This window comes from Mauremys mutica, chromosome 12, assembly GCF_020497125.1.
Source record: "Mauremys mutica isolate MM-2020 ecotype Southern chromosome 12, ASM2049712v1, whole genome shotgun sequence".
Taxonomy (NCBI): domain Eukaryota; kingdom Metazoa; phylum Chordata; order Testudines; family Geoemydidae; genus Mauremys; species Mauremys mutica.
In genome coordinates, this window is record NC_059083.1 from 67,962,964 (window position 1) to 67,990,546 (window position 27,583).

Genomic DNA, 27,583 nt, shown 5'->3' on the forward strand with positions numbered 1-27,583 from the left:
TCAGACAGGAGAAGCAGTCGCTTTTGGGCCCTAGCCTGTGTGTTGGGAACGAAATTCTCTGCCGGACCCCACATGAAGCCCGAAGCCACAGCAGGACCTGGGCTGCATTCAGGAAATGCAACCATGGCGCATTTCAGACTGGCATCCACCCAGTACTAGGGGAGGCAGAGCAGGCAGTGCTGCAGCGAGGACAGAGAGGAGTTGGTTCAGTTCCCATTGACAGCAATTTTTTGTCTCTCAAAATCATTACCCCTTGGCACCAGAGGGTGAAGGGATGGGGAGATATAAACACGATTTTTTAAATTGTTCATTTTTTCCCTCTCTCTTTCGCCTTTTGCCCACCTTGCTGAAAGCCTCCAGCATTGAACATCCTTGAGGAGCCCTCCAATAGCCCCTCCCTGGATGTCTGCAGAGCTAGGACCCTGAGATCTATGGGCAGTCAGGATTGTGCTGTAACTATTCACTACACCAGGCACGTTCCTTTCCACTGCCCGATACCAACGACTGTGGCTCCATACAACAATCTGCCCCGTCTCCAGTGACTGAAGCATTCCAGACAGGAAGCCCTTACCTGTGTAGTAGGGCTCCAGAGAGGAGTGGCTGATGGTGGTGTTGTATTCCGCAGGGAGGTTGTACACTTCCTCTCTCATGTATTGCTGCCCTCCGAACTGTGAGAAAGCTCCTGGAGAGAAGAGGAGAGAAGTCAGCTCGGGGAATGTCGTAGGAGCTGTACGATCACATGGAGTCCCAGCTACCCGTCACTGAGCAATCAACATCTACGACCCTCTCCCCATACCACTAGGCAGAGAGCTTATGTCATAACTGTTCCATTAGAAGTTCTTAAAGAAAGAAAACTGAAGAATGCTCATGAGAGACTGGGAGGCTGAAGGGACCCTGTGAGGTGGCTGCTGGGTCTTGGGGATACACAGTCATCGAAAGAAGAAGGTTGGCAATAAAGTAATAGTAATAAGTTCTCAGACTCCTTTCTCACCCAAGGATCTCAAAGCCCCTTATAAATATTACATTAAACCTTGTTGCCCCCGGGAGATATGTATTATCCTCATTCTACAGATAGCGAAACTGTGGCACAGAAATTGTTTCACCAGCAGAGGTGGAACAAGGACCCTGGAGTCCTGCCCCAGTTTCCAGCTCTTCCCATGACTGCCATCTCCCACAGGTTGTCTTTTGTTCCCCCGCATATACACAAGAAATGTGGTACCTCCATCTTGAGACTCAATGGTGATGATGCCCTCTCTCTCTGGCCCAAACCCTTGGGTGGTCTTGGCTTGCACTTTGAACTTGTAGGGGATGTTCTCACTCAGGTAGGGCACTGTCAAGGAGGTTTCTGGGTTGTCCCCCTCCACATAGATATTCCTGGGTTCCCCTAATCCAAATAGAAACACAGTATGAAGAGAGAGAATACAATGGTTCCCTAAAGCCCACCATCATTCCCACCAGCCTCCTCCCCACTCACCCCCCAGCTGCTACCCTCCTGCAGTTTCCACTACCCTTCTCCCCTGCTCTACTTTATTCTTGTCTCAGCCCTCATCCCCCCTTATGACATCCCCGGTTCTCTGTCGAAAGATCCCCATTTCAGTACAGGACTGGGTCTCGGGCCCAGCCTTCCCCTGTAAGGCTGCTCAGGGATTGAACAGAGTGGGAGGCTCTGTTCCTGGATCAGGTCCGCAGCTGCGACGTGCTACGCTTTAGCCCCAGCAAAGGGGTAGTTTGTCACTTCTCCGATGACTTATTTCCAGCCCAGCCCGAGCGAGAACGTACCTCCTCCATGCAGCATCTCGCACGTGACCATGTAGCCCAGAATGGCCCCGTTGGGCTTGCGGGGTCTCTCCCAGCTGAGCTGAAGCGAGTCCGGGCTCAGGGCAGTGAACACCAGGGGTCCTGGCGCACTGGGGGTGCTCAGTGTAAACGGTGAACCTGCAGGAGCAACAGCAAGAGGTCAGTGCTGGACTGGGGGAGAGAAGCAGCAGCAGCCTGGTCACTGCTGTAATGGGCTGGGAGTCTCAGCTGTTTGCATAGTGAACTGAAGCTGGCACATTGGGGAGCAGCAATCAAGGAGAGAGGGGGGGTGTTCATTTTAAAGGGGGACTGAAGGAGCAACAACTGGAAGCTTAAACTTCGACATGGGGGTGCTGCCACCATGCCCCAGACCCCTAGCGCACCCTGAGGCCGGCCTCCATAACCCCAGGCAGCGGAGCAGCGTGTGAACCCACCGCACCGGGGTCCCGCGGCTCATTGCCCAGCCACAGGGAGACGGGAATGGAGTGAAGCCAGCGCCGTGCCCTCTCACCTGGTACAGGACTCAGCGGGCTCTGCGGATCCACCTGGGACTCAATGGTGATGACGCCCTCTCTCTCGGGGCCCCAGCCCTCCTCGCTTTGGGCCTTCACCTTGAATATGTAGGAGTGGTTTGGCAGCAGGTTGTCCACCACCACTGAGTTGTGAGTGGGGTTGGGGATGCTCAGTCTATACACGTCTCCTGGAAAGGGGAGGAAGGAGAGAGACAGGTGCCACCTAACAGTCACAACCGGCAGGGCTGCAGCCGCAGTACAGAGCACGGGGGGCTACCCAAGAAGTCTGTGGCAGAGCTGGGAATAGACCCCCACCCAAAATCTTGGCTCTGCTCAAATCAGTGGCAAAACTCCCATTGGCTTCAGTGGAACCCGGGTCCCGCTCTAGCTCCCCCAGTCTCATGCTGTACCACGAAGTCTCGTTCCACGCCCGGGGCTGAGCCGTCAGCCGAACAGGGCTCACTGACCTCCACTGAGGAGCTGGTACTGGACGCTGTATCCTTGCACCTCTTTCTCGCACTGCGGCTCCTGCCAGCTGACTTTCAGGGAGGTGGGCCCCAGCGCAGAGAACACCAGGCGGGTGGGAGTGTCGGGGATGCCCAGGGCCATTCTGGAATCTGATGCAAAGAGGGAAAGTCACAACCTTGGATTCAAAGGCAAGAGGCAGAGGGGAAAAGAAACAGACACACCCCAGCGTGTGATGGTCCTTACAGTCCAGGGAGAATGTGGCAAAACGTCCTCTCCGCAACCCCGGGCCGGATCTGCCGAGAACCTACCCGGAGGGGCTTTGGGGGCTGAGCTGAGCAGCCAGGATGGGTCAAGCGGTGTACAAATGGGTTCTGACAACGGCACCCTGCAGTCTCTGGACTTGGAGAAGCAACACTCTGACTCCAGCCAGGGGAGCGAAGGGATTGCTGAGAACATTGAGACGTTTTCCCTGACAGCCCCTTAGCTCCCCAGCAGGCGGGGCCACGCTTGGCCAAACTCACCCCCCATGAAGCACCATGTCCAGGCGGCTTGGTGCTTTGAGGACATCTTGGGAGTGAGTGGGACTCCTGGCCTTCTGGGGGAAGAGGGAATGCACCCTAGGGTGTGTGCACCCAGGCCTGTGCAGGGAGAGGGGGAAGGGGAGTCAGAGCAGCCATGTAACAGCCCTGAGCCTTGCTGCATGCAAGCTGGGGATGGGATCAGAGACCCCCATTGGAGAGACAGGCACAGAGGTGCTGCCCCTACCCACTCGCACATCCACACTGTTAACTCACGGGCCACTCCTATCTTCCACACACTCACCTACCTAGCTGCCCATTCCCCCGCCAGCTTCTCTCTGACCTATCCTCCCCCGGCTCTCCGTGCCGGCAGCCACTCATCAAGGGGGAGACTGTCAACGGGAGTTAAGCACCCAACTCCCATGGGCTTTCAGTGGGGCTCAGGTACCTACCAGCCCTTTATGCCTTTGCAATCCTCCCCCATCATCTTCAAAGAGCTTTGCAGTCATGTGTCCCTGTAACTGATTCAAGCTGTTAGGGAGGTGAGTATTGCTATCCCTGCTTTACAGATGGGGAAACTGAGGCAGAGGTTCATGTGAGTCAAAGGGGGACTAGGAATTAGACCCTGGAGCTCCTGGCTCCCAGCCCGATGCTCAGTTCATTAGGCCACCCTGCTCTCTCTACAAATACCACCTCCAGAACCAAAAGGCGGGAAGAGTTAAGGGGTAGCCCTTAACCACTGCCTTCATGGCAGCAAATGGATGCAATGTTGCACAGATTCTCCAGCACCTCAATGCCAGGCGCTCTATGACTCAGCTGCCTAGCGTGTTTCGGAGGGACGTTTTGCATTGGCCACACATTCTCCCCCAAGGCCTGTGGAGAGAGACAGAAAACGATCGGCTTGTTAGGAGCGAAGAGGGCAGGACGCGGACGGCAAGTCGATGAGGTCGTTAGAGCGCGGGGTGGGTTAATCAGCTCACATGGCTTGAACGAGGTCAATGAACCCTGCAAATGGAAAGGTGGCGTGGTGAAGGCGCAGCCAGGGTCGGGGGCACGGATCAGCACACACACAAAGCCGGTGGAGGAGAGGAGCAGCCAGCTCACGGGTGGATGGGCTGGTTATGGGATGCATGACTGTGGGGAGACACCCACGAAGACACTGGACAAGGCTTTGCCGTGGGCTGTACCTATATACTTGGCAATCCCAGTGGACCCATCAGTCATGATTATAGAATCCCGAAAGCCATTGCTGGCGTAGGAACCCTTCACCTTTGCCCTGCTCCTGACACCTACATCTTGGGGCAGCAGGGCCATCCTGCCAGGATCTTCATGTATGGAAGGGAGAATCCTCCCTGGCTGGGCTACAGGACAGTGGAAAACAGAGAGAGAGAGAGAGAGAGAGAGAGACCACTGAAAGCATCTGAAGCCAGAGCAGCCCGTGTGCTGGGGCCCCGGTACAGAGAGGGCTGCCTGAAGGGAGAGCATGAAAAGGGCTTCTCCAGCCCCGTCCCCAGAGCCAGACCAACTCTCAAACAATTCGAGCTGCAAAGTAACCATGGAGATAGAGTAAGAGGCATGGAGGCAGCCCCCGACCTTCCCAGGAGGCTTTGCGGGGGCCCATGGAGGCAGTCCCCCCTTTCCCAGGATGCTTTGCAGGGGCCCATGGAGGCAGCCCCCCTTTTCCCAGAGAGCCCTGGGGGAATGCACAGAGGCAGCCCTCTCAGTGTGGAGAGAGGGAGCTCTGGGAGGCAGAGGTACAGGGAGCTGGTGTGACCCAAGATCGCAGTAAGGGGTGGAGGGTAGGAAGACAGGTCCCTGCTATGGCGGAGCAGAGGGGAGGGCCCCAATCCCCTGACACTCACCATATCCTGAGGTCATTGTGCTGTAATCTCTGGTCAGAGACGAGCTGCCCATCAGCCTCCTCTCCTGGTGCACATGTGAGGCCAGCTGGTTATAGGTGGCATTCAAGGTCCTGTTCAGGGTGCCCCCACTGCCGGGGAAGGTGAAATCCATCCGGCCATTCGGCAGATGCTCTGAGAAAGATTGAATTCAGTCAGTCTCAGCAATTGCAGTCCAGGCATTGGGACCATACCACGGCTCCATGCCTCCTGCACCGGCTTTGTCCTGTTCTCCAGCTGTTTGAGAACACAACTCCGGCTCTTCAGACAAGTGACAACCGCACAGCCAGCGGCAGGGGAAACAAACAGGAACCTGCACCCCCTGCACACTCCCCGACCGACCCGCAGTGCCCAAGGTAACTCCAGAGCTCAGCTTGTCGGGGGGCTGCTAAGGTCCAACCTCACGGGTCCTAACGGTCAGATCTCTTGATCCCAGCAGGTGTTTATATTTTGTCTTAACGAAAAGAAGAAGAAATGCCAACTGAAGGAGGCGGCTCCCAGAGATTTCACATTGGAGCCCATCTCAGCCAGACCTGAAAAGCAAACCCCGCCATTAACGGTCTTTATGAACCCCCTCTTAAGTGACCACCCAAAGGGGCAGCAGAAATCAGGTGCCTCCTAGAGGCTGCTCTTGGAATAATAGTCCTGCAGGTTTGCACTGGAAACCTGGGTGGGTTACTTCAGAGCAGTTACTTAAGATGAGGAGTGGCCCCTTGGAGACGGCTGTTCTTACAGGCTTCACATGGTTTTGATCTGCTCCTTCCCTAAGGGTCCGAGCCTATTGCAGAAGCGAGCTCCTAGCAGGTTCCCAGTCCAGGCCCGAGGTGGGCGTTACCTTGGCACTCTCCTGAGCAGACAGACCATGACAACACTTTGCAAGCAGACTCTACTACATGTGACCAGTGCCTCATGCCAACACCAATGTGGGTACAGAGGGAGTGTTAGGGGGCAGGGCCCAGTTCCACGCTCTTGGCTCGGAGAAGGACGAGACACGACATTCACTGCAGAAGAAGCCGGCCTTCACCTGGTTGGGGCCGGGGCGTCGCGCTCCTCGTCAGGCTGCCGCCGGCTGTGTCGCTGTCCAACTGCTCAGAGTGGGAGCCATCCTCGGGGAGGAGACCCTCGGTGTCCGAGGAGAAGCAGCTGCTGCTAGAGAGGCGGGGGATCATTTCGGCTGGGAGCCTCCAGGTGATGCGGCGAAGGTCCAAGTCCTCCCCCAGCAGCTGCACATATTTCCACCTGGAGCCTTTTGGAACAATGTAAGTACTCACATTGGCATGGCCTGCAGGGGCAAGGTGGGGAACCTGCCACCGTCCGGCCACCTGCAGCACACTGGGGTCAGCCTCCAGGAGCAGCTGCATCTGCCTCCTGTGACAAACCCGCTGATGGGCTACTGCTGTGCAGAGATCACGGGACAGAGCTGGAGAATGGAGGGAACAGGACACTGGGGGTTCAACCAGCCCTGGGGAGACCAGAGCTCCAACTCCATTTCCATCAGGATTGAGAACAGGGCTGGCGATCCCACTGCACACCTGTCCCCATCACAGGCACTGCTGGATAGAACTGTCTTCCCATGCTCAGGAGCGGCCTCCTCACTCCATGAAGCTCACAGGTGCACACAACGCTGGCCACCGTGGGGCTGTCCTTACACGTACACTCTACTCTCTGCAAGGACGCATCACTTCCCAAAGCAGAGAGAAACAAACAGAGAGAGAGAGAGCGCGAGAGCACAGGGCAGGGGACGCCTCATTCCAGCCACTGTCGAACCTGCTCCAGCCTAGGTCTCCTGTAAGGTTGCCCCAGCAACATCAGTTGCCCTGGCTCCACATTACAAGTCGCTTTCATTCTTCCCATTTGAAATAGCTATTCCGAGTTGAGACTCTGCCATGTTCACCTTAGCAGCCCTGACATAACCAGTGGCACACCCCCAGAGCACAATGGGAGAGAACCAAATACCATGGGCCAGTAGGGTTCTTCTGGGTCTTAAGCTGCTATTAGCTGAAATGTCTGCTCCACCACCCAGTGAGGTCCCTCTCGTTGGCCTAACGGCTGAACTAAGAAACATCCCCAGGAGCGAGGAGGTCAGGACTGTGCGCTGTACCCTAATCTCATGGCAACGGGCAGAGGCCCAAGTTCCTACCCAACTGTGCCTCCATTGCCCTTCAGAGCAGCAGCACAGAAGCAAGGTGGCAGCTCAGCCTCTGCATGGTCCTCCCAGAGCTGGGACTTCTCTCTGCCTTCGCAGCAGAATGAGGAACAAAACCATCTGTGCTGATACTGTGGCTAGTAAATCACTCCCTTGTTCGGAAGGGAGGTTCTCTGCTGGTCTGCTTTCTCGAGTCTCCTTCTCCTGGGGGAGGCTCAGTGTTCAAAGCTGTCAAGAGAAATCAACAAAACGCTCTTTGCAAAACACAGCGCACGTACCGGAGTCGTCGGAGACGCTGGGGCGCTTGCTGCCGGACGGGGAGCGCATCACGTCCGCGCTGTACATCAAGTAGCTGTCGTAGTCTTCGCCGCCCTCAGCATCGATGATCGGGATGTCGGGGATGATGGGAACTGCGAGGGGCAGGCAGAGAGCGCCGTTAAACACGCTGCTTGTGTGGGGCCCTCCCATGCCAGAGGGAAACCACCCACCCAGATGCCATAGGGACAGGCATGTTAGCATGGACACAGACAAGTTAAAACGGGGAGAGGGAGGGGGAGAGAGTTGTCAAGCCCCGCTCCCCACGCGGCCCCAGGCCAGTAGACGCACTCACTGGACATTGGGCGCCTGGGCTGGGTGGCGAGGTTGATCGTCGCTTCTCGCTCAGGCCCCCAGCCGGCTCCATTCTTGGCCTTCACCGTGTAGCGGTACGGCTGCGACTCCCGCAGGTTTTCAATCAGAACCATGCGCTTCTTCGGCTCCTCAACCAGGACTTTCTTCATGGGCCCAAAGGGAACTGCAAGGAAGCAAACACCCATCCAGCAAGGTCATCTCTCTCTCTCTCTCCCCGCACACACTATTCTCTTCATTTCTTCTCTCCTTCCATTGTATTGGGCTAGGCGGCTTTGCCCTCTCGTTTGAAAGGGAAAACGGCGCAAAGGCCCAGCGACACCCCCCGCCCCACCCCGGCCTCTGCACACCCGCTCGTTTCTTTGTGGTCGCTGCAGCTGCAGTGCCTGTCCTGCGCATGCAGCTCAGTCACTCGGCCAGCTGCCTAGCTGGCGTGCTCATGGCACTGTGGCACTCCCTGCTCTTTTCCCCTCCATCTTCCAAGCTGTCGTGCTGACCATCCTTGCCTCCAGCTCCCCCTCGTCTCCCACTGACACTGCTCCCAACACGTCCACAGGGGGCGCTACAGACAGACGGGAGAGTCTCACTTGGCCTGGGGAGTGAAGGACCCATCAGATCCTGAGTTCGGATCCAGCTCACACAGTAGCACACGGAGCATCAGCCCCCCGTAGTCCCTAGCCCTGCCAGCAGAGGGACTCAGAGCAGAGCTAGAGCCCGTCCGTGCCAACCTGCAGGAGTCTCCTCGCTGTTTCCTAAGAGCAATACAAACAGCGCGGGTTTCACCTGCCATTGCGTTCTAATAATGACTAGAGATGGGCCAGAAGCAAGTCCCTGGATCCAAACTCCCCCAAACAGAGTCGAGATCCAGGCCTGAACTTCATAGCTGGCCTGTATCAATGGGTCAAACCAACAGAACCCTCCACAATTGTGGCTGTTCTTCTGAACCTTGTGGCTTGGGCCCACGTCTAGGAATGGCAGCGGGAGACCTCAGCGCAACCCTGCTTCACAGAGTTCACTTCTGCTTTCATCACTGTGCTTTGCCCCCAGACGGCCTCTGCACTGCAGCACTGCACCTCTGTCCTCCTCTCGACAGTCCCGGACTGTGCCCCCCAGATCCTGTCTGGCGAGCTCCATGGAGCCCCCCAAGGCCAAGGGTCTCAATGAGACTTGGGCCGCAGGTGCCAGGACAGAGGCGGATGGTGTTACCGGTCATGCAGTTAGCCACCCTGAGTGTCTGTTTTCCAGGGTGTAACTCCACTTCTGGGAAGCTCCCAAAGCGAACAGGGAAATGGGCCTCCAGCAGCGGGTTTCCCAGGGCATCATCCCTAGACTGTTCAAGGTGAGAAGCGTCCCCAACGCCCACTGAAGTCAGATGAGGTCAACAGGAGCCGAGGGTGCTCAGGACCTCACAGGACCATGTCCTTAATACTGAACTTCTGTCCTGGGCTCTGGTATCCCACCACCACCCATCTCCCCAACAGCCTGCGCGCTCTCACTCATCGTAACGTGGGCTGCTCCCAACCCCAGTACATGGCTCCGGGGTAGGAGCAGCAAATGACTGAGGACAGGTACTGGCTGTTTCTGCCAAGGTCCTAGCGTCTCAGTCCAATGGAGACACCTCTACAGGACCATTCAGGAAGGGGGAGCCCTCTCTTACCGTTGTCCTCATTGACAAGTCCGTAGCTGACTTCATAGGCCGTGATCTCCCCGTTGGTCTCAGCAGGCTCAGCCCAACTCAGCTGCGTCACAGTGGAAGAGACGACGTTGAAAGCCAGACGCCCAGGTTCGCTGGGAACTAACAGGAACGAGAGCAAAGAGGCAGGGTTGGAAACAAGCATGCGGGGAGGGCTGGATATCTCTGGGTGAGAGTGATGGGACATGACCAAGGGAAGTGTGGCTCAACTGGCTCGATCCAGGGAGATCTCCCGACTGACTGCGGCACCACCACATGCTTATTTTACACCAGTTGCTCTGGAAGGTGCTGGAAAACGCATCACAGAGCCTAAGGTATCTAGACCCTTCCAGTATGCCTATTGCTGCCTATGTCCATGATGGGCTGTCTTCTCCCCTCCTCCAGCAATTTGGTTCCTTCTGGTGGGCCCCCTGAAAGGTATCTTGGTAGAAGGAAAAGTCTTGCCAGCCACAAACCAGAGATAGGAGGACACAAAACGTGCCATTTGGGTCTATTCCACCGCCACTCATGGAGGTGCAGTGCACAGCGTTCAGAAGCACATTAACAAAGAGGATTTATATGAAGTGGGAACTAGTGGTGGTAGATGTGTTCACAACTAGGAGCTGGGTGAAATTTTTCGAGCAAAACCTTTTTTTTGGCAAAAAATGCAATGAAACATTTTATGAATTCATGTCGATTTTGTGTAATTGTTTTGGTAAAACAAATCCTAAACCTTTCGTCTCGATACTTGAAATATGAAACGTTTCCATTTTTCATTTCCAAATGACTTCTTGTTTCAAAATTTTCTGTCATTTTTATTTAAAAAAGAAATCAGAAATGTTTAAAAATGATTGAAGCCCAAGTGAGATGTTACATTTGGGGTCAAAGAAAATGTTTTGGTTAACCCCCAATTTTATTTTATTTTATTCTGTTCTTTTGATTTTTCAGAATTGCTAGTGAACCGAAAAATCCCTTATTCCTCTAGCTCCATTCACAGCTTCATAAGCCGTCTGGCTATCATTTGGCAATAGGAATCCTGTGATCAATATTTCAGGTTTCCATTTGTTTGGGGCCTTCTGCTTTTTTGTTGTTTTCCTGGCAAGATTTAATAAAACAGCCATCCCGGCTACTGACCGGGGCAGTACAAGATGAAGTAAGATGTTCAGATTGGTACCCGGAGAAGCAAATACTCTTCCATTTATGAGGATCTGAGCAGCTCTTGGACCTACAGTCCTTTGTAACACACTCACACAACATGTTTCATCTTCATTAACCCCAGTTCAACCCCACAACAACCCTGTGGGAACAGCAGGGAATATCCCCATTACCCCCAGTGATGAGAATGGGATAAAACACCTGGCCACACGGGGCTTGAGTTTAATCACTCGGTATAGAGGGTGCTCGGCAGTTAAAGAAAGGAGGCCTTTAAGGGTACGTCTACACTGCACCAGGGAGCAAGTCTCCTAGCCCAGGTCCACAGACTCAGGCGAGTGTGCTAAAAAGCTTGATGTAGACGTTGCAGTTTGGGCTCTCAAGTCGGGGGGGAAGGGAGGAGCTGTTTTTACATTAGCACGCGTCTGTGGCCCTGGGCTGGGATGCTCACTCCCAGGTGCAGTGTAGACATACCCTGAGATGTCCCGGCTGACGACACAGGGCGGGAGAGGTTCAGTGACTGGGCCAAAGCCACGGATGACACCTGTTTCAGAGCTGGTAGCAGAAACTCAAACGCTCCTGGCTCCCAGGCCTGGGTGCAGACCACCAGATTGTGCCTTTTAAAAGACCAGGTTGTCCTGCAGACATTTCCAATGAGGCATCAGCCTTCAATACGTGGGACAGGGTTTGGTGTCCTCTGGCCACATCAGCTGGTCACTAGGATCTAATCCCCACAAACGCCACGCGAGCCTGTGGGAACAGCTCACCATCCTCCAAGGTGCGGCAGTGGGTGATATCCGAGTAGGGCCCCTCGCCCATGTTGCTGTAGGCGCAGACCTGCATCTCATAGTCGCAGTAGGGGTATAGGTTATTCAGCTCTGCTGACGGCACCGTGGAATTGATCAGCCTGGCCTCCGACTCAGGGTCCCCTTGGATCCAGTACTTCACCTGCCATCAAAGGGAAAACCATAAGTACTTCTCCCCTCCCCTGTTCTCCTTCAGTTCCTCCTCCCAGCCGCCAAGAGTGATTATAAACCAAGTGGAAATTTCATGCAACCCGCTGCCTGGGGTAGAGTGTGTTATGCACAGCAGGATGCAATGGTCAGAGAAGACCCATGCACCAATGAAGCCCTATTTTGAGAGAATAAATGGTGCACAGTCTGCAGAGGGGGGAGTTTCCCCCTACATTCAACAGTGACTATCTAGTCCAGACCCCTCCCAGCGCGGGATTGTTCCCTCCAGTACATTTTCTGGAGCTTTGCCTTGGCTAGTTCTTTCTGTACTCAGTGATGGAGTTTGCCCCAGTTTCCCTGGCAGGAAGCTCTGCCTGCTAATCCCGCATGCTCCTAGCAACACCCAGTGAGAACACAGCGGCCTTTCCCCGCTGGAGAAATGCAACTTCACATCTAAGGGAAATACATCTGAGTCCCCAGAGGGCTCCGCACCAGGAAACTTAGAAGGGGCTCTGGCACGATCAGCCGCTGCTGCTCAGGGAAGAGAGGCGGCAAGAGCAGGTGCTGCAGGTCGAGGTCCCTGTGCTGGGGCTAAGGACTGTGGGCTATCCGAGCTGGGACATGCGTCAGGGAAGGAATGAGGTGCAGTGGCTGCACTGGAGGGGGGTGGGGAGGGTTGGAGTAGCAGGACACACAGGAGCTAAGGGTCGAGTTCCTTGACAAAGGCGAGGAGGGAAGACTGGCACTGTGCCTGGCTCCCCCCAGCTACACGTCCTTTCCCTTCCACAAGCTCCAAGGCCCCCCAGCCCCACCCATTCCCACACCAGACAGACAGACAGGCTCCATATGAGAGGTAAGCCCCTTGCTGACTTTCCCTTACTAGACTTGAATAAGATTTGATATGGTCAGAGAGGATCCGCCCAGGACATCCTGCTCCCATCCATCAAACCCACGATGCCCTCCCACCTGCCAGCACCTTCTCTCCCCTCCCCCAGTGCAGGATGCACGATCGTTGGACTGGAGTGGCCATGACGCCCCAGGATGGTGGGCTGGCCATGCCCACCCCAGGAACCTGTTTAGCCCTTACCTTGTACCCTGTGGGTTTGCCAGGCGGTGGTAACCAGTTGAAGCGGATTTTCCTGGAGCTTAGAGCTTGGGCGTTCGGATTGAGCGGCGCACCCAGCTTGCCTCTGGGAGACTGAGGGAACTGGCCCAGGCCAATTGGGATCTGTATGCCGTCCACAACCTCTGCAGTGGGGAGAGTGAAATGCCATGAGTGCATCAGTGACCATCCCTCAGCAGGACAGAGCAAGAATGGGATAACCCACATCGCCACTTCTCCAGCTCTCTCCGGGCTTTACGGCCATTACTACATTAGCTCTCAAGCCAACCCTGAGGAGCCAATCAATCAGTGTCCTCTTCACTCTGCAGAGAAGGGAAACTGAGGCATACAGAGGCAATGTGACACGGTCACACAGCACGTCGCAGCAAGAGTCAGGAATAGAACCCAGGCATCCTGTCCCCGAAACTAGCCAACGAGCCACACTGCCTCTTCTGTGATGCACGCGGGGCTTGTGCCCCAGAAATGAATCCATGACTACGATGGCTGCTTGGCTTGGCTTTCTGGAAGCATTTGGGCTTTTCTATTGTGCATTTTATGATGCTTCAATAACAGTTTCTCCTTAGGATCACAGTTCCATGAAGCCGCTAGGACAGTGTCAAGTACATAGTGATAAAGCAATTATTAGGTATCTACCCAACAAGTGAGGAGAATACACAGCTCTCTGATAGGGCCTGTCAGACAACCCATATAGCCTAGCTCATGCGGAAAGGGTCACTCCACATGTGGTTGCACAGGTATCTAAACCCCACAGAGCCCCATGGGACTAAAACATTAACGGTGCAGACAGTACTAGTGGTTTATCGACTCCCCCAAAACACACTGCTACCTGCACCCAGATCCACAGGGAAAGGAAACCAATTCCACTTCGATTTGCAGTTCACATGATCCATCTCCTCCCAGTTTCTGCGACTGAGATACCGTCTATGCACATGTCTACAACTAGGGGGAACCAAAACTATATCATTAAATACACCAGTACAACATGCAAAACTTGCAGACATATCTCCACGGCTAGAACAACCAACAACCCCACAACGCACCTTTCAAGGTCCCGGGGTCCTACACGTGCCTCTCACAACTGGATGGTGCACCTCATCCAGTGCACTAAATGCCCAACAACAACAACAATGTGGGTGAAATGAGACAATCACTCCGCTCTCGAATGAACTCTCACAGGAAAATGATAAAAGGCAAAAACAGCCCGTCACTCATGGGTGAACACTTTTCACCACAAGCCACCACTCTATAGCTGGCCTCTCAGTCCTCATCCTCAAAGGAAACCTGCACAACACTTTCAAAAGATGAGCTTAAATTCATTACTCTGCTAGACAATAAAAATCATGGACTGAACAGAGACACTGGGTTTATGGCTTATTACGACAATCCATAACCCACTAATATTGGGGGGGAAGGGGGTGTCTGCCCCCCCATGACTGGAGAGGTGTTAATGAACCACTTCACCTTGAGTGGTCCCTTGAAATATATGTTATATACTAATGCTAAACAATCGGTTCCACCTTGTATGTAGCTGGGACGCTCCGAGTACCTTTCCCAGAGCTGAAGAAGAGCGCTGGGTAAGCGCGAAAGCTTGTCTCTCTCACCAACAGAAGTCGGTCCAGTAAAAGACGTCATCTCACCCACCCTGTCTCATTAACTACCCCAGGCAGCTTCCGACTGGGGCTAGGACCCAGCCCTGCAGCATGCTGAGGCATCAAGGGAAAGGAGAGTCTCTGGTAGCTCAGGCCACACATCTGTATATGTCACTGGTGTGACACACTAGTGATTACACACTCCACACTGCTTCTCCTGGCCTAGAGTCACTCTATCTGCCAGCAGCACAGGGCACAAGGACCTGGTGATGCAGGAAAAGCACAGCTCACCGCCGGCATACCCACCTGGGTCAGTGATGGTCACCGTGGTCTGCGGGTATTTGCCGATCTTGGCGCCGTACTTGGGGTTGAGCAGATCCACGGCAAACTGTTTGAGCTGGCGGTTCTGCAGAAGGGCATCGATCTCGGTCAGCTCCAGCAGCGCCACCTGCACCTCCTTCTGCATCTCCCCAGGCTGAAAGACCAAGTCGCCCTCTGCGAAGATGTAGTCCTGGGAGAGGAGGAGAAGAAAGAACAGGCTAAATAGTTTATTGCTCCCCAGCCACAGCATCCGCGGGACATGGCTCATTATTGAGTCCTTCCCCACACCGCATCCCCGGGACATGGCTCATCAGCGTGCCCACCCCCTCTCCAGTCACAGGACATAGCTCATCAGTGTGGTCCCCCCAACCCTCCGCATAGCCATGAAATATTGCTCAGTACTGTGGCAGATTCAGAAAGGAACCCACACAGCTGTATTCTCATGAAATATAAACACAAACACTCCCCTCTCCAGTGCTATCACTCCTGCAGTACAGTCTATACAGCAGAACCTCTCCAGGCTGACCCTGCTGCAGGAGGCTTTGCTGGACATGACCAGCACATGATTCCTGCTGGGGAACTTCCTGGTTTATCCCGGCTTTTCCAAACAGTCCATTATCACAAGCATGTCAGAAGGCTGGTCAAGATGACAGAAAGAACGACATTTTTACTAGCCACAAACCCAGGCCTCCAACAGGCAAACCCGGTGGGACAGAGCTGGGAAGAGAATGCGTGAGCTCCTGGCTCCCATTCTGCGCTCAGACCTCAAGGTCACATCTCTCTCCCCCGCCCCGAGTATAGTCGCCATTCATTCATTTTGACTGGGATCTGTCTCTGCTGTGGCAGCCCCTGTAATTACTGGTCCCCACTTGCTGGGTTTCACGCCACCATGCTCAGATCCACTAGTACCAAGGAGCACAGTCCTCACCTTGCCATCCTCGGCGGTGAGATCGCGAGTTCTGTAGGTGATCTGGGATTTTCCGTTTTCCAAGATCTCCCGACGCACAGGGATTCTGGCCACCTGGTCGAAGCGGCTGTGAGAGTAGGCTGGCTGCAGAAAGGTGATGATGCTGCTGGCTGAAAGGAGTCAGATAGGTGGACCGTGTGAAACAAACATCTGATGGAGGCTTCTTAGAAACACACACACACACACACACACAATACAGTTGGGTTCTTTAAAGCCACCATACTGTCAAAAACATCAGCAAAGAAACTGTTGCAAAAAACCTGAGGATCCAAGAGTGCAGTTTCTAAGAAGAAACACCAAGAGGAAAGATGGAGTTGGGGGCATCACTCAGAGATTATGTAAAAGTTAAGAAAGAAAAAAGGGTGTGAAAGAGGAAGGTCAGGGAGAAGGAACCCCAAAAAGGAACAGAGGAAATCTGGAGTTATCCCTTCACGCCCAGCTAAAAAGTCTCTCCTAGCCTCATGACCGACGGCTTCTGCTGAAAGCATGAGCCATCTAAGTGGGGATGGAGGCTGCCGGCCAGGACAACACAAGAAGGGAGGGACCAGCTGTGGGAAACTCTCCTTCCCTTCTTGTCTTCAAATCAAGATGATCTAGTTCAGACACAAATCACTGGGCTGGAGACAGGAATCCCTGGGAGAGGGTTTCCAGCCTGTGTTGTGCAGAAGCTCAGACTAGATCAGAATGGTCCTTCCTGGCCTTAGGAGCTATTAATCTAGGTTTGAGAATTTCTTATCACACTCCCCTCTGCCCCCTTCACCTTGCTCTTTGATGATGGTGATATTGACGAGCCTGCGTCCAATCGCCGCTGTCCCCGTGGGGACCTCAATTGCCTCCACCTGCAACTGCTTCTCATCGTCGTCTTCCTCCCTGATGAAGAGTGGGACCCGGACATCCACCAGCTCCACACCTTCCTGGAACTCCACCATCCCGTGGGCATCTGCGCAGGCGGAGAGGGGAAAGGGCATAACTGGGAGGGTCCCTCCTCACAAACCCCTATTTTGCCTTGGTCAGTAAGCTCAACACCCGCCTCCTACCTTGGTCAGAGGTCACAGTATAGTAACCCGGCGTCACCTTCAGCTCATTGAAAGCCTCCTGAGAGACATGTTTCTCCGTCACTTTCACAATCTCAGTCTTGGCCGAAAGGGGAGCGGTGAGCACTGTGTCCACAATCGTGTGGTCCTGCCTGCAGCCCAGTCAGGGAGAGGAGAGAAAGGAGTTCATGCCCTGCCCTTGTTCTGTCAGACGCCTCTGCCAACCAGCCATTCACAGCACTAGTCAGCCACCAGAGCTTTCAATCAGCCAATACACATGTGCCACGCACAGACGAACGGAGAGACGGACAGACAGAGAGATGTGGACACTCCACCTACCTTTTCCCAGCATTGGGCTGCAACCTAGGGGAAAAAAAAGACCAGTAAGAGTGAATAACCCCACCAAATCCCACCTGGGGTGCCATGAAGGTCTCTAAGTATCCGGAGTCTGTCTATAGCAGGCTAGAGCTATGAGAGCTGCTCCGCTGGTTCCAGCGGCAGAGCACCCTCATGGGAACACTGAAGGCAGGAGTTCAAGTCCCACCTCTGACTTTTCCCTGTCGCTCCAGTTTCTGTCCTTGCTCTTGTGCAATGTGTGGCACACGATCGCACGTTCTGAAGAGCCCCACATACTGTGGGACGCAGCCTCAGTCGCTGGCCATCAAGTGCCACGCAGGGCATCTCTCTGCTTTGTCCTCCAGAGCTGCTGACCCCCTGCACTGGTCCCTACATGTCCTGCTGCTCCCTATGACCCAGCTTTTCCAGACACCATAGCAGATGTGCCCAGGGATGTGGTTTACAAAGAGTTAACCTTGGGGGATGATTCTCACAGCTGAGAGGAGGATACCACGTTTACAGGACCAAAACCCGGTCCTCACTGCAGTCTATGGGAATTTTGTCACTGACTTCAGCAAGATGTGATTAGACCTGTAGCATTTTAGCCCCATGTACGGAGCCAGAAGTAGCCCAGAGAGCCCATGGTGGTGCCTTTGGGGGCACGCTGGGAGGCCCATGGCAAGCATGTGAATCCCTGGCATTCACATCATGGTACTGCACCCGGGCTGCTGGGAAGGATTACTCCTCAGAAACTGCCCATGCAGAGTTTAGGTGCCCCTCTAGGTCAGAGTTTGCAGCCCTGGGTGCCCCATGCCCTCCCTTCTGCCCAGCACCCCTGCATCCGCTCTGTCCCTGGGTCACTCACCTGAACTTGGTCTGCTGGAGTTTGTGGGCACCGGACACCTGCTTGTAAACATCGTTCAGCTGAAAGGAGCAAGAGAGTCTGTTACAGCCCCACGGGGACTCAGCACAGCCGGCACCATGCTGCCAGCAAACCGAGCAGGGCCCGCTCAGCCCTCTCCCTCGCGACAACCCCACCTCTCGGTACCACCCCCGCCAGAGAAGCCAGGCCCTCCCCTCGGCCGTACCGCCCTCAGCAGGGAGGCAAACCCCCAGCCAAGAGAACCTCCTCGGTAAGATGAGCCCTTCAGAACCCATGTCTGTTTGCATCCGCTCCCCAGCCCTGTCGGCTGCACCCAACCGGCCCCTTGCTTTCCTGGGCCCTCGCCACAGAGCCGCAGCTCACACCGGCTCCCTCCGCCCCAAAAGGCAAAGCTCAGAGAGAGCGGTTTGGCCCCTTACGTTCTCCTCCACCTCCTTGCGCAGCTGCTCACATTCCCGGCTGTCCTGTTTCATGAGATTCTGGGTGAAAAGCCGGGCCAGTCTCAGCGAGATGCCGTAAGGAACTGGAGAGAGGAATCCCCGGTCAGACCCCCTCGCTGTCAGTCAGAGAAACCACCCCGTGAACAGCTGGGAGCCAGGTAAGGCCGGGGCTCTGGTGGCCCACACCCAGCCAGCAGCACCCAGTTTCCAGGGCTCGGATGGCTCCCATGGTGCTCAGTTGTTGCAACCAGTAATCGCTGGGCAAGACACAGCCAGAGCCCAGGGAAGACAACTGGATGAGGAGCTGGCTCAGCAGCCGCTCTGGATTGAGGAGTAGAGTGATCGTTTCCCTCACCACTCCCAAAGCAGCAGCAGGGAGAGCGGAAAGCTGAATCCAGGCAGCAGCCTGCTGAGCTAAGGCAGCGTGTAGAGATGGGGCATCTGCTTGGAGTAGCTATTCTAGGCGGGAACATCTGGGGATCCTCACGGTGGCGGGCCCGGGGGGCCCTCGCAGTCACTGCGACAGCGACGGGATATACTTTGTGGGGCAGGCGTCTATCCCTTGGGGGCGGGAGAAGAGAAAGGGAAGGGGAGTCTCCTCGCGGGCTAACTCGGACCTGGGGATTGTGAAGGGCCGGGGGAGACCCCAAGGCAGCTAAACCCTCTTCCCATCTGGCGTCCGTGGGAGGCCACGCACAACACCCCCCACCCCGCCGCCACTCACTCACTCAGCTCCTTGGGGGTTGTGGTGACGTGGGAGGAGAAGCCCGGCTTGTGGACGTTGTTGTTGATCTTCCAGCGGACGGTGTCCCTGCCCTTCAGGGAGCCGGTGCGCACCATGGGGGTGTCCAGGTGGTCCGAAGCCATGAGGCTCTGCCGCAGCATGTAGTGATCCTCTTTGAACCCGACAGTGCGGCCTGCGGGGCGAGGGGGGAGCAGGTTAAAGCCCAGAGGGCTCCACGGCTCAGGCTGTGCCCTGCACTCACGCGGTGCTGGTGGGAGGAGCTGGACTGACAGACCCCCTCCGTTTATCCACAAAGCAGGCTCCCACAACGCACTGCTCTGCCAGGGAGCTCTGACTCCACGGCCCAGCTCATCCATGGCCTCTCTGCCAAGACGCCAGCAAGGGACCCATTAAACCCTCCACTCTACAGCGACTGTAACCTCTTCCTGGCCCCTGTGGAACTTACCCCTCCCGAGATCACTCCCCCCAGGAGGACCTTCCAGGAGCCCCTTGATCCATCTGCTTCCTGCTCTTAGGGACCATTATTGCATGTGACAAGCCCGGGATGCCAGCAGCATCTGCCCAGAGCTGGCATGGCTCATGGGGGCCTCAAGGGCAGTGAAGGTGCACCATGCCAGCAGGACATCCTGCATGTCCACTGAACAAACGGTGCCCGATCAGCTGCTGTGCTCTAGCAGCAGCCCTGGCTCTGTCCCATAGAGAGCACACACAGCCCCTCCAGTCTCCCACCAAGGCCACTGGCTAATGGTCTCCACTAAGAACCTTTGCCCAGCTGAGCCTTTCAGGCTCCTGAAGGGTTAACCCCACTTTGGGGTCTTGCTTCCACCCAGGCCCTTCCCTTCCTATCCGTACAGGAAGCGCACCCCCCTCTGAAAGCGGTCCCCCTCCCCCCAGAACAAGGTACCTCGTGCACAGCAGGGCAGCAGGGCCAGGCAAGCCTAGGAGACAAAAAAACAGAAGCTGTGGCCAGGAGCTCCCCGGAGCACAGCGCAGAAGGAATGCTCCCTCCCCTGCTGCTGGAGAGGCTTAGATCAGCAACAGGGAGCTGGGGGTGAGGGGGCATGGGTACAACTTGTGGGGTCTCCATGTGGGACGGCAAGAGCTGCCAACCCCATGTCATGGTTCGCCTGGGAACGCTGAGGCCAGGTCCCTTTGCCTCCCCCTACCTCCGTTAGCCCCCAGGCCAACCTGGCCTGTGCACATGACAGCACCCAGGGAGATGGCGGCAAACTCCTCAGCAGTGCAGGGCTAACCACCTTCAGAAAACCTAGACGTCTGCCCGCTAAACCCCAGAGCAACTGCTGTCCCTCGTGGGCCAGTGTGTGTACCCTAAGGGGGACGCAGCCACGGATGTGCCAGGACCGTTTGGCACATGCCAGCTCCCATCTACCTCCTACTGAAGCCACTGGCAAAACCCTGCTCAGTTCCAATGGGAATTGGCCCACTTCCCCGCAAACTACCTAATATTCAGACCCTTGGCTGATCCAGCTGGGAAGCCAAAGGCATGGCGGGGCCTTTTGTAAAGCGTCTTCCGAGAGATGGGTCTGAACGGCTGCTTTCCAATAGCTGGGATTTCAGTCTCCAGCCTTGGATACTTCTCCTGTGTCTGCCACACCTGCCCCGGGGGTCTGAGTGCAGCCCCGCACGGCGGGACCTGGATCTCACCTTGCAACAAGCACAGTACTTCCAGCAGAGCAGCAGCAGCAACCCCAGGAGTAACATCAGGAAAATGAGCAGGGGGATGAGCCACAGGAAGCTTCCTGGTGGGCACTCTGCAACCAGTGGCAATAAACTCGTGGTTAATCGGGGGCAGCTGGGAAGAGAGGGAGAGGGGAGGAAAGCAGAGCCAGAGAAAGGGATGGGGGAATGGGAGAGGGGCAGGCCAGAATTCTCCCTGGGAGGATGCAGCCAACCAAGGTCCAGTAACATCCCTGCGACTGCCCCAGGTGCTCACTATCAGGGACACCCACAAGCGCCAGGCAAGGAGAGGTAGCTGCCAGCTCTGCATTCACTTCCCTAGCATGTAGCCAGTTCAAAGCCAGCCTAGGGCAGGAGTGACTGACATATGCTCCCAGCTGATGGCTGTTGGGTGGCCTGTGTGGGATGAACTGGGGGGGGAAATCTCAGTCCAGTTCCCAGGGGACAATGGTAACCAGCTCCCAGTAACCATCCCCATGGGCACTACCAGGCCCCTCTGCTGGCAGCCTTGGCCGAGTGACCCCAGATCATTTAACATTATTTGTACAACCCCACCAACGCGCTCGGGGTGCTACGGACAAGCCATGGGCTGGAAGTGGCTGGGGACTCAGCCAGGGGGTCCCTTGAGAGCTCAGCTTATTGCTGTGGGGCGCGCTCCCCATGGCGGGGCAGGCAAGCCAGGGTTTGCAGATGTCCTTGGAGACGTGAGTTGGAGACTGAGCCATGCTCTTGGCCCTGAGGAGGCCCCGTAGCTTGCACCTTCCCCTGCCCATGCTGGGCCCAGGGCCGCCCAGAGGATTCAGGGGGCCTGGGGCAAAGCAATTTCAGGGCCCCTTCCATAAAAAAAAGTTGCAATACTATAGAATGCTGTATTCGCGTGGGGGCTCCTGCAGGGCCTGGGGCAAATTGCCTCACTTGCCCCGCCGCTCTGGGCAGCCCATGCTGGGCCTGTGCTGTGGATGGGGCAGGCTCGAGCCCCCCGGGATGCTACCTTTCACTAGCCCCAAGTTCAGACTCTTCATTAGGAGAGATGTGGCCTCTAGAATGGTCACTGGAGGGAGCTCAGACTTAGGGTTTGTGCCCCTGATGCCCGAAAGGGGCAGAGAGAGAGAGAGAGGTCAAGCTGTGATCAGCAGTTGGCGTGAGCACAAGGCCCTGCTAGCTCTGAGCCTTAGCCACGCCTCCTCCCCCCACCAGGGCCCCGCTCACCTTTCTTCTTCTGCACCAGGATGGTGTTGTTGTGCACCGTGCTGGGATCCCCTTCCAGGGTGTAGCGGTACGTGCAGTCGTCCTCCTCGTCCTGGAACGAGCAGTACTCGTTCACCTCCTTCGCTAGAGAGAGAGGAGGAGGGGGGTGCGACTGTTGTCATGGGAGGTAGCACCCAGAGGCTCCCGTTGGGATTGGATTGGGCCCCACTGTACTAGTGCCACACACACACACACACACACACACACACACACACACACACACAGTCCGGGCTCGGGGAAGCCACGTCAGAGACACACAGAGCTTTGACACCCGCAGGCCAAGGGCTTGGTACCTTTTTGCAGTTCATCCACCATCTGGATCTTGAAAGAGCAGTCCTTGCAGTTCTGCCCCTTCTTCTCCCCCGTCCCCCAGGCCTGGCACTGGACGCAGCTTCGAATGTCTTCGCACACCCCCAGCACGCCCTGTGCACCGGAGACATGACATCGGACAGTGAGGGGGAGAGAGGGAGGGACAACGTCGGACTCTGAAGGATGAGTGGTGGAGACAATTCATGCGGCCTCATCGTCAGCATAAGGGCGGGGGTGGAGCGGGAACATCAGACTTGGGGGGGACTAACGTGAAAGTGTGTGGCGGTGACATACAAAGAGTGACTGCAGCAAAAGGTGAGTGGGAACCCAGCTCAGCACAGTACAAATCCCTTTACAGACTCAAACCAATCCCCAACAATCCTGGATGCTTTTCCTTTCGGGCCTGGAGGTGGAATTTGGAATCTGAACCCAGATCTAAATTTTGGCAGCTGCCTCCTGATTTCTATAGTGAGCAAAACCAAAACCCCAGATTCAAACACATGCATGCAGTGTATTAACAGAGCCTGGCTCTGGATCAAAACTGCAACCCAGAGCCTAACTTTCCCAAACGTAGGAGATATTTAGATCTGGGGTTTTGAATCAGCCCCATCTCAGTAAAATAATCTACACTGATATTCTGCCCTGAGGTAGCAGCTCTCATCTGAGGATCTCAGAGAGCTTTCACAGACATTAACAACCTGAGTCTCCCACACCTCTGAGAAGTAGCGAAGTATATTCCTCATTTTAAAGTTGGGGAAACTGAGGCACGTGGCAGTTAAGTGTCTCAGAGTCAGAAATAGAAGCCAGGAGCTCAATCCCAGACGTATGCTCTAACCACTAGGAATGCTCCCTTCCTGTAAATGCAGATCTTGGTATACTGTTGTATTTATCAGTTTAATAGCATCTGTGAGCTAAACAGACAAGTCTACCAGCCTTCTGCGGCCATTCAGCAGCTACACCAGCCTTGCTGTCCCAGGATGGAAACCATTCTAACGAGCCTGAGGAGAGAGCAGGACCATCCGCAGGGGATTGCTTCTGGCCTGTATGTGCTCTTAGCCTTGTTTGGGGTCCCCCCACCAGCCCTCTCAAGAGCCCCATGTTCCCCCAGAGGCTCAGGATCCAGGTTGTGAGCAGAGAGGTGATGCCTTAGGAGTACTGGTCTCTGACCATCGAACTGGGAGCCTTACCAGGGAGTAGCTGATTTCACAGGTGAGGTCAGTGTACCGAGAAGGCTTGTCGCAGATGCACCTGCCGCATTCACATCTCCCACGGCCATTGCAGATCCCCTGCAGGAGTAGAGGGGGCCAGGATCAGTCTCTGACGCTACTGATAAGCCCTCACTTAGCGCTGCTGGTAACAGAGGTCCTAGAGCAGCGGCTCTCCTTCGGTGTTGCCCTGTCAACCTCTCCCCCATCCACGCATCCCCATCACTTACCCACAGTGACAAGAAGCTGGGATAAAAATGACACAGTCCATCGAATCCTCATGTGTCAGGGCAGGAGCTGATTATCAGCTGGGGTCAGGAAGAAACTCCCCCACTCATGGGATAGCACTGGGCTAGGGAGAGCATTGTGCCACCCGCAGCCACACTTGCTCTCAGGCCATCCAGCGCCCCAGCTGAATTGGATCCAGATCTCTCTCTGATCCCGAACCCTTTGGATCCAGGGCAGCAGGAAAGTCAGACCCAGCCTCCACCTAGTTTGCCCTTCCCCCGCCCCTGCAGGGAACAATCCTGCACTCAGTAACCTACCCCGTTGCTGTCGATGCAGGTGTCATTGCTTGTGGGGCATTCACAGCCAGGGCCCCCCCAGCCACTTTCACATGCACACTGACCCATGTAGCAGCGACCACGATCTGCAGAGAAAGAGCGGATGCTACGGGTGAGTGCTGAATTGGGCGGCATCTCTAGCTCCTGATCCCCTGAGGATATTCCTGCCTTCGACTCTCAGACCCATGAGCCATCCCAGCTGCTCCCTAGAGGATTCCCTCACTGTATCTTAGAGAGCTGGGCTTTGTTTCCTGGGGGAGAGGAAAAGGGGCAGTCGCAAGCATGGTGTGAAGAAGCAATTGATGATACCGATTATAGACCAGGGGCATGATCCAGTTTCATTCAGATCAATGGGCATCTTTCCATTCACTTAAATGAGAGGTTGGCCAGGACCCAGGACTTTAATCAGACCTGAGCTGCACCGATCCTTCCCTGGGGCCAAAGGTTAGCAAAGCACACTCCCTTCCTTGTGCTTTGCAGTGTAACCTTCTGGCTCAGGATGCGTGTGGGGTCATGTCTCTCTCCAGTGGCTGGTTCTTAGTGCATAAAAGGATCTACTATTACTTAGCTCAAGGAGCAGAGGCCTCTCTATTCAGAGCCCCATGTCCTGGGTTCTCTCCCCAGCGTCGCTATGAGCAGGAAGAGGTGTTACAGGTGCAGGCTGAAAGCCAGGCTGTGTGTTGTATTTAGTATTTGTATTTAGCACTAACTCTCAAGGGATGTCTGGGTCATGCGATCCAGCGGACAAGCCTTTGCAGCCATTCTAGGAAGTTACGGTTCAGAAAAGCTCTTTGCAGAGATGGGTCCTGACCCAACACGCCAGATCTAACCCCTGCACTGCGGGGCATTTTCACATCTGGCGTTGAAGCTCACGTCTTGAGGGGTGTAAATGGCAAAGCTCTGCGCCTGCTTCGTTACCAAAACCGTGCTGCACCCCCCGCTGTCTGGGCAGTGCGCCCAAGGGAAGGAGCTGCAGGAGCCCCCGAGGCAGCTAGCAGCCGTATCTCAGGCAGGCAGGCGCCAGCCTCTCGGCCCCCACTCACCATTGCAGAGGAAGCCAGAGGTGCGTGGGCACTGGAAGTTGTCGAACTGGCAGAAGTCACCCTCGTAGCGCTGGGTCAGGTCCTCAGAATAGCACTGGCATTTCCCACAGAGGCACTCGCCCCGCCCCGAGCAGGGCTCTGAGTCTCCAGGGCGGATGCAGGCCTGGTTGTCACTGGAAGAGGCTATGGAACAGTCACACATGTCCCCTCGCCTGGCAGAGAGAGAGAGAGAGACACACACAGACACACACTGAGAGGCCTTAGAAGCCAGAGGCACCACGGGCCCCATCAGGAGACAGATCTCTAGTACGGGACCCAGTGGGGAGATTCACATCCACAGAGAGAGCAGCCATCACATACAGGGTGAGAAAGTCTAAGCCAAGATCTTTTGACCTCTACTGATAACTGAAGCCCAGAGGAGGAGGTTTCGAGGACTGGGTCCCCTACGGAGCAGCGCTGGACAGGATCCTTACCAGCCCGGGTAGCAGACGCACTGCCCACAGACGAAGTCCCCGTTGAAATTGCACACGGACGATCTAACCATCTTTTGCTGTAAACGAAAAAGAGAGTGGGACGTTACTGACCCTCCTCCAGGGACTCAGACCCAGTCACATGTCCCTAGAAGACGGACTAGCAGGCTCTAGGGTCTCTAGGACCCTCTGCTGACGGCCCCCTGAAGGCACATGAAGAGAGGGCGGGTGAGGGGTGGGCAGATATTCAGCAGGATGTGAGGGGAGCTCTTTTTAGCAGGTTCTGTATCCCTGGCTCTATGCACGGGGCTGTAACAAAATGTCTCCTTGGTCAGATTAGGAATCTGTTCCACAGGAAGCTGGGAACAATAAACTCACTTCACTTGGGAAGCCTCCCTCAAAATGCCTAGAGATGCTGCCAGCAGCACCCCGAGCAGACACACCTGTAAACTCCATTCCACCCCCAGATCCCCAACGGTGAAACAAATCTACAGCCACCAAGCTCTTTGCAGTTGATACTACGCTGCTCACCCCAGCCACTTGTGCATTCATGGCAGTGGCAAGGACAGGATTCCTGCTCTAAATAGCACAAACGCTGGCTACCTGAGCTAAAGGAGAATCTCCATTCGCAGCAAGGGGCATATGACACACAGTTGAGCAGTGAGGATTCCATCTGGTAGAGGGCAGTGGTGCTCACACACACTAGCCAATTCTTTACAATCCCAGATCTGTATCGGAGCAGAAAATGGCCCAGGATTTCCCCCGGAACCAAAGATGGTGGGAGCGCAGCCTCCATACCTGTTCGCAGGGGCAAACGTCACAGATGACGGAGACGTCGATTTTCAGGCTGTCACTCAAAGAGGAGGGCTTCACGTGGATTACCCCCTGCTGCTCTTTCTTGGGGAGGTCGCAGACGTGCTCCCTGCCCACATACTCATAAGCTTTCACATGCACCTTGAAGCTGCCCTGAATGGAAGAGACCCGTTTGTTAGCTGCCAGCGGTCAAACACCCCTTCTAGATCCAGCCGCTGCTCTGGTGGATTTGAACTGGCGGCCTGGAGGTGAGAGGCTGGGGACATTGTAAAGGGAAAGATGGAGACAGGTGTTAAAAAAAATAATTAAATAAAAAGCTCTCCCCTTTCCAGGACAATAAATGAATGGTGGGGAACTATCCTTCCCTGGCTGTAGAGGCTCGGACTGCAAAGTACTTTCCGCTATTATTCATCTGTATTGCAGCAGCACCTAGAAGCTGCAATCATAAATGAAGGACCCCCATTGTGCTAGGTGCTGTACAAACACACCACAAGACTGTCCCTGCTCCAAGGAGCTTAAGTCCAGCTCTTACTCTGATAACACTAGGAACGTGCACATGCCAAAATTGCTGCTAACCTACACAAGACAGGAAGGATGGCCTAGCGGTTAGAACGCTAGCCTGAGACTCGGGAGACCTGGGTGCATTTCCCTGCTTTGCAAGAGACTCCCTGCATGACCCTGGGCAAATCACTTAGTCTGTGCGCCTCAGTTCCTCTTCTCTAAAATGGGGATAACAGCACTGCCCTACCTCACGGGGTGTTGCGAGCATGGATACACTGAAGATGGAAGTGCTCAGATACCATGATGACGCGGGCCAGCTCAGTCTCCAAGACGGATGGCATGAAGGTTCTTGGAGTGCACAGGAACCACCTTTCAGAGGCTCGTTAATCAAGTGTTAAACGAGCTACAAGACTTTGCCCGAGTTTATACTGAGGACATTGCACTGTTTAGCAGTTCTTGGTCAGATCATTGAAACCACTTGGGCACTGTGCTAACAAAAAACTCAGAGATGCAGGTGTCAAAATGTAAAACAGAAGTTGCTGAAGTTCTTTA

At 55.2% G+C, this 27,583-nt stretch overlaps 1 protein-coding gene across 5 annotated transcripts in view; it reads right to left on the reverse strand.

Annotated features, from left to right (window-relative positions):
• ITGB4 (integrin subunit beta 4) overlaps nt 1–27,583 on the reverse strand; it is a 55,639-nt gene that overhangs the window by 3,604 nt on the left and 24,452 nt on the right. For 3 of the 5 annotated variants that reach the window (XM_044982366.1, XM_044982365.1, XM_044982367.1), the window contains exons 11-39: nt 26,516–26,683; nt 25,721–25,797; nt 25,248–25,459; nt 24,187–24,290; nt 23,624–23,722; nt 22,421–22,550; nt 22,089–22,211; nt 20,847–20,953; nt 20,086–20,119; nt 19,165–19,353; nt 18,416–18,519; nt 17,979–18,037; nt 17,117–17,140; nt 16,781–16,929; nt 16,504–16,683; nt 15,705–15,853; nt 14,762–14,966; nt 12,831–12,991; nt 11,558–11,738; nt 9,624–9,761; nt 7,950–8,132; nt 7,618–7,749; nt 5,158–5,328; nt 4,483–4,656; nt 2,777–2,926; nt 2,309–2,497; nt 1,780–1,935; nt 1,220–1,384; nt 572–682 (exon numbers count right to left, since the gene is read on the reverse strand). In XM_044982366.1, the coding sequence (XP_044838301.1) occupies nt 572–682; nt 1,220–1,384; nt 1,780–1,935; nt 2,309–2,497; nt 2,777–2,926; nt 4,483–4,656; nt 5,158–5,328; nt 7,618–7,749; nt 7,950–8,132; nt 9,624–9,761; nt 11,558–11,738; nt 12,831–12,991; nt 14,762–14,966; nt 15,705–15,853; nt 16,504–16,683; nt 16,781–16,929; nt 17,117–17,140; nt 17,979–18,037; nt 18,416–18,519; nt 19,165–19,353; nt 20,086–20,119; nt 20,847–20,953; nt 22,089–22,211; nt 22,421–22,550; nt 23,624–23,722; nt 24,187–24,290; nt 25,248–25,459; nt 25,721–25,797; nt 26,516–26,683 (4,024 nt within the window). Of the gene's footprint in view, nt 1–571; nt 683–1,219; nt 1,385–1,779; nt 1,936–2,308; nt 2,498–2,776; nt 2,927–4,482; nt 4,657–5,157; nt 5,329–6,217; nt 6,440–7,617; nt 7,750–7,949; nt 8,133–9,623; nt 9,762–11,557; nt 11,739–12,830; nt 12,992–14,761; nt 14,967–15,704; nt 15,854–16,503; nt 16,684–16,780; nt 16,930–17,116; nt 17,141–17,978; nt 18,038–18,415; nt 18,520–19,164; nt 19,354–20,085; nt 20,120–20,846; nt 20,954–22,088; nt 22,212–22,420; nt 22,551–23,623; nt 23,723–24,186; nt 24,291–25,247; nt 25,460–25,720; nt 25,798–26,515; nt 26,684–27,583 lie in introns of all 5 variants that reach the window. The other 2 variants (XM_044982369.1, XM_044982368.1) reach the window with 2 other exon arrangements.